Below are 6,306 nucleotides of genomic sequence, written 5' to 3' on the forward strand. Positions count from 1 at the left end.
AATTCAATTAAAGGTTTTAGATCAAAGTGTTACAACAACTTTTGTACTATTTGATGGCGACGCAAAAAACTTATTGGGCACAACTGCTTCAAATCTAATGACATTTCAGAAAAATAATGACATTGAAGCACCACCTCATCAAGAGATTAAGGAGAAAGAAAACCATACAAATTCAAGACACATATTCGAAAGAAGAACATACATACAAAGATGGAACCAAATAACACAATAGAAAGTGCATCAAACTCAACAATTCATAAAGAACATGCCTTTGCAAAAACCTACGACAAAAAGAAGAAAGCACCAACTCTAACAACCAACAAAAAAAGGAGGACGGGTGCCACATAAGATGACTAAGTCCATCAACTAAAACAAATGCAAAAATCAAACTACCAAATAAAAATGTCACTTTGTATAACTCCAACATCCAAATCTTTTGTACTACAAATTATTTAAAATAAAACACCTTTTAAATTTAGCTTCATTTTATACATATTTAATTTATTTCTACAAAATATAACAATTTTTAATATTTATTATATACTATCATTAATTTACCGTCCCGCGCATCGCGCGGGTCTCATTCTAGTTTTCTTAAATAAACCAAAAAATTAATAATACAAAAAACAATATTTTGTTTTTGGTCTTAAACAAGATTATATCTCAAAATTACTGTACCAAAAATATGTTACATTGTTTTCGGTCTGTCAAAAGAATGTTACTTCATCTTGAAATCCATTTATTGGGCTGGACCAATAATTCCTTTAATGGGCCTGAGGCCCAATTCTATCATCACTCTCATCTTCTCCTACCTCCTAGCTCCACCTCCATTTTTCAGACCTCTCTAATAAACCCTAAAACCAACGAGAAAAAGCTCGAAAATTTGATCACCGAACCTCAAAACAACTTCGACGCATTTCTCCAACCATGCTCCGAATCACAAAGCTCAAACCTTTCCCTTCATCTCTCACAACCCACAACCTCATTCAGCGATTCCCCGTTAGCGGAACCGCAAAGGGAAAAGCGAAGATCAAAGCTGGACAAGCCCTAAAACGTTCGAAAATCACAACCAAGAAAATGGGATCCGAATCAAAACCCGGACCCGGTTCCCGAGAGCAACAGGAGCGTGAGAAGCTCTACGATCAGTGCCTACAAGCTCCAACCCCCGTTCGGTACCTGAAGCCCAAGGAACGCGCGCGAGAAATTGAGCGCGAGAAAATGGGGCTGTTGAGCAAAGAGAGGCAGCGAGAAATTCAGCTGATGAAGAGGAAGGACGACAAGTACAAGGTTTCGGAGAAACCCACGATAATTGGGACGCCGGGGTTGGATTATATCACTTTGGGTTTGGTTGATGAAGAGAAGATTCCGAAGTATGAGTTGACTGTGGAAGATGGTAGGAAGTTGGCGAAAGAGTATAGCAGGGTCTTGATGAGGAAGCACAGGGAGAGACAGGTAATTTTACATCATCAGAATATATAGTTAGATCGGTTAAAAGTTAGTTAATTTGTCATTTGTATTGTTTGAAATTAGTTAGTGTATGTTTGATTCGATTACTTATCTAAGAATGATTTTAGTTAATAAATGCTGAAATTGAGTGATTTATGTTTAGTAGTTAGTATCTGAAAAGTTTAGGATCAGTTAGATTAATAGAAAGTTAGAAGCATAGGGAGAGACTGGTAATATTTCACAGTTGAAGAAATCAGTTGGATTGGTTAAAAATTAGCTAAATGTTAGTTAATTTGACAATTAGATTGGTTCAGCATTTGCGAGTTTGATTACTGATGACTTTGATTTATCTAAGAGTAATGCGGAAAAGTGGTTTATATTTACTTAGCATGTGTTTAATTCTGCTTCTGAAAATTTAATTACTCATTATTTTGATGCATCTATTATTGATTTTTCTTTATATGTTTAAAGTGAAGTGATTTATGTTAAGTATTTTGGTATAGAAGGTGTTTTTAACAAAATTTGGTGAGCTAAACTATCTGCAAAAGCAGTTCATTGCTTATTATTCATGATATTGAAATCATTCTAGAGCAATAGTCTGATTTGAGGAAGAATCAAACAAGTTTGTGAACGGGAAAAAATGTATTTTGTGATTTTGAATTCACTATTGAGGTACTCAAATCTGCAACTAATCACAATATTAGTTGGTTAATGTATAGCTTAGTGAGAAATCATCATGTTCATTTCTATCAAATTCACTATTCTAATAATGACAGGCTAAAGAAACGACACTTTTGAGGCTGAAGAAGGAGGCGATTGAGGCTTTGCCTGAGGGTTTGAGGGAAGCTGCTTTGGTCCCCGACTTAACACCTTTTCCTGTGAACCGGTTTATGGCAACCTTGACTCCTCCAATTGAGGGCTACATGGAGAAGGTCAGGGAAGCCGCCGAGAAGATCAGCGGCACTGAGAAGATTAGATAATCACAGGTCAGTATTGTACATGTAGATGGCTAGATTGTGATTTGAATTTCAAAGCTGTGTGAGTACCATGCATGATGGTTGCTAATTACTACATTTGTGAAGACTGAGATTGCTATTATTTTGTTATTTTGCCAGACAACGGTTATTTCGATGTATACAACCTATCGATTGTATGCTGCATTAAACAATTCTGTGACGAGTGTAAACCGGCTATTTGCCATGGTCGAATGTATTGTTATTTGTAGGTTGTGTTGTGTTATTCTCTTCCGCTCACGTCCCTTATTTTTGTAGCCTTAATGACTAGTTATTTATCTTAAAAGAATTGACCCAAAAATAATAATGTTAATATTGACAAATGTGAAACAGGTTCATTTTCAAGTGGCAGAGGCACATTTCTTTTAACTTGGGCATCTAGCTATGGACCTCGGACTTGATTTACATTGTTGCAATCTGATATTGTGGAGCTTAGTGAGGGATTAAGATCTTGCTTCAGAATCTTAGTTGAGAGAGGAATAATTGGTGACAAATAGCTAGTAATGATGTGAATGACTAATCATCATATATCTGGTTTAATGCTGTAATTTTATGGTTGGGTGATTATTTGTATAATTGTCAAGTGCTTAATCAACTTTAGTACTTGCATCTTAGGCCTCAACATACACCAAATTTTTGTCCGTCTGGTACATATGTCTTAGCATCATAAATTACACTGATTTTTTAAGGCCGCATTTCTTTAATTCTATTATTTCATTTTGTTCTAAATACCAAGTATTCTCAATAGTCTTATGGCTTCACTAGGAAATATATTGGAATATGTTTGGTTTGTGTTTTCATTTTCTATTTTTATTTTCAGTGTTTCAGGATTTTGTGAAACGGAAACCAAACGAACCCTATAAAAGCAAGTAATAAATATGGTTAAAAAAAATACATCTCCTTTAGAAAAGGTCATGCAAGCCATTGTTGTGCTAAATCTTGAAAACCTTCTTCTAAGGTGGATAAAGCTGTGGAGCATCTAGATACACCTCTTTGAATCATTGTTTGAAAGAGGTCACCAAGTTGATGCAAAATAAAAGAGCAAACTTGATATTAGTCAATGCCAAAAGGGGCATTGGATGTACTGAGTGTTCTGCTACATGACAAAACATTTTAAGAAATTCTATTTTGTATTTATGCCTTTTCAGCATAATATTATGCTGGGGCAGCATTCACTGAACTGAATTTCCAGACATCCAGTTTATCCGGATTTTTCGCATGTTGTAGAGTTTGTATTTTATTCTGTTTCTTATTCGTGGGGATGTTCAATCTATAATAAAGACATTGCTCAAAAGGTAGAGGTTCAATTTTTTGGTTGTAAGTAGGCAATTTAAAGTTAATATCACCTTTTTTTTACTTGAACGAAAAAAAAAGGATAAAATACACGCACTAAACTTAATATTACTTGTCTCTAAATAATTGTTAACCTTAAAAACGCATCTGGATATTTATATTTGACGAATAGGTTAGAAAATATATTGATTTTGTGAAGAGAATGTATCATTTACCTCTAAAGTTATCGGTTGTTCATCTCCTTTACAGGAAGAAACTTAGACTTCTTTTTTTTTTTACTAATGCATTATAAAAAAAAAACAAAGATAAAGAAAACGTTTGCTTCAATTAATTGATGATAAATATGCTTATGATTGATAAGTTCTTTCCTTCTCATGGAGGAAACTAACCAACATCTATTTATATTAAAAATAAATAAACAAGGCTCATTGGAATAACTTCACACTAATACCTACAGAGCAACAACTTGCCTCAACGTGAAACCCTTGATTGAAGAACCGAAATTTGATGATCAAAAAGGCTCAAACCACCACCTTAGATGTACATGATCAAATTCATGAAGTGAATTAATTGCCCAGAACTGAATACTAACCTTTCAACAGCACTAGATCAGGCATCAACCCACACAAACATTCTTTCTAATGATAAAAGATGAGATAATCAATCACCAGTGACCACAAAATTAGAACCAACCTATGACTATGCTAATAAGGCTCTTATGGCAGAGAGGTAGATTGATGGTTTCCCTTCTCTTCCTCCCAAACTATCCAAACACACACACACCATCTATGTCAATTAATAAATTAAAATTGATATACAAACTCAACATCATACAACAAACATCACAAACAATAGCATCATCAAAAGCTCCAAAACATACCATAACACAAAAAATCCAAACATTAAAAAGATAACACCATAACTCAGCTATTATTTCATTCAAATTCCACCAAATCCATATCCATATCTCACAGTACACAACTAAAAAAAAGCTCCAAGCATTACACGAAAATTAAAAAGTAACAGCAGCAGCAGTAGTAATAATAATAGTAATATTAATAAAAGTAACACAATAGTAATTCTATTGTCGTCTTCTTCTCATTCCCAATTTGCGCTATTAGGGTATCCCCAATTTCAATTTCAATTTCCCGAAACCCTAAAAACCAAACCTTTGTTTCCATCCCCTCAAATCTTATCGATATCCTCATCCTCAAACTCGATGTAATCATTACCAGTACCATCGTCCTCCTCATCAAGGCCACCACCGATTCCTTCGTTAAGCCTAACACCATCGGGAAGCTCACCGTACGCCTTCAGCAACCGAGCCTCGTCGGGCATGTACTTCAAGATGACGTCAGCCTTATCGTCCTGATAGTCCCTGAGACCAACGAGGATGATGTCACCGGCGGCGATCCAAACCTTCTTGTGCATCTTACCACGGATATGGCAGAGACGCTTGGTTCCGTCGATGCACATGGCTTCGCAGCGACCGTTACCGAGCATGCGGAGAACCTGAGCGTATTCCTGACCGTCTTCTTTGAAAACGAGCTCGCGCTTCTCGTCATCGGCTTCGTTCTTTCCTCTCTTGCGGTTCTTTCCTCCCTTTCCCTTGTTCTTCGGCATGCTTGTTGTGGATGCTCGAGGTTCTCGAGCTTTCTCTCTCTAGAAAATTGAGGGGATTCTCTCTCTGTTTCTCGCTCGCTCTTTCTGTGTGTGCGTTTGTGTGTTTCTCACTTTCTCTCTCTCTGAAACCCTAAATTTTTACGATTGCGGAATTTGGGGATTGTGTTTGGGGTTGACGCGATTGTTCTCGCTTTTGTTCTCTTTTTCGTGAGTTTGCGTAACGAATAATAATAATAATAATAATAATAATAATAATATTAAATAATTAAATATTGACGCTCTTATAAAGTTATATGGATAATACTGTTTTTATTTTATTTGTTATAAATTTATATAAATATACCATATAAAATTTATCGGTTTCGGGATTTTTCTAAGTGGATGAAATTGGGCATGTATTTTGTGGATGGAAAGACGTTTTTGCCCCTGGTTTGCGTCTGGATTTAACTTATTTTGGGCCTAATGAAAAAAAATTTCGCAAGATGCTAGGAACTTTAGTCTTTATAAAAAATTATTTATGTAAATTTTATGAATAAAAGATAGGAAAATTGGGACAAAGTTCTCTCATAGTATTTTCTTTTTAACAGTACAGTAGTATGTTATTATCTTACAAACTTCTTAATCGTAATTTAGCTGCATTTTGGATAGAATATATTTTTATAAGTTCTTTTATATTATCACCTAAAATTGATGCTTTTCATAATTACTTTTACAATAAACACGTTCTAGTTTTGTCAATGAATTATATCTCAAATAACATAATTTTTTCATATTCACCTAAAAGTCGCAGATTCAAATCTCGTTCTTAATTTAAAAAAAAGTACGTTCTAGTTTTTAATAGAGTTAAGTATAATTTTGTTCCTTATAGTTTAAATCAAAAAAAATTTTTGTTTCCAACTTTTTTATATATATATAAAATCGTCCCTAGAAC

At 34.7% G+C, this 6,306-nt stretch overlaps 2 protein-coding genes across 3 annotated transcripts; one reads left to right on the top strand and one right to left on the bottom strand.

Moving 5' to 3' along the window:
* Nucleotides 1-701: 701 nt before the first annotated feature.
* On the top strand, nucleotides 702-3,188 carry LOC112733400 (uncharacterized). Of its 2 annotated transcripts, none has more exons than XM_072205760.1 (3): nucleotides 702-1,452; nucleotides 2,223-2,432; nucleotides 2,562-3,188. In XM_072205760.1, the coding sequence occupies exons 1-2, from the start codon at nucleotides 928-930 to the stop codon at nucleotides 2,424-2,426; spliced, it is 729 nt and encodes a 242-aa protein (XP_072061861.1). In that variant the 5' UTR covers nucleotides 702-927; the 3' UTR covers nucleotides 2,427-2,432; nucleotides 2,562-3,188. The 2 variants fall into 2 exon arrangements, with proteins under 2 accessions (XP_072061861.1, XP_025638130.1); XM_025782345.3 differs by having other exon boundaries at nucleotides 2,793-3,188.
* Nucleotides 3,189-4,654: 1,466 nt separating this feature from the next.
* Nucleotides 4,655-5,628, bottom strand: LOC112733423 (eukaryotic translation initiation factor 1A). The gene has a single exon (XM_025782368.2). It carries the CDS (start codon nucleotides 5,373-5,375, stop codon nucleotides 4,938-4,940), a length of 438 nt encoding a protein of 145 aa, XP_025638153.1. The 5' UTR covers nucleotides 5,376-5,628; the 3' UTR covers nucleotides 4,655-4,937.
* Nucleotides 5,629-6,306: the final 678 nt, after the last annotated feature.

This window comes from Arachis hypogaea, chromosome 2, assembly GCF_003086295.3.
Source record: "Arachis hypogaea cultivar Tifrunner chromosome 2, arahy.Tifrunner.gnm2.J5K5, whole genome shotgun sequence".
NCBI classification, from domain to species: Eukaryota; Viridiplantae; Streptophyta; class Magnoliopsida; order Fabales; family Fabaceae; genus Arachis; species Arachis hypogaea.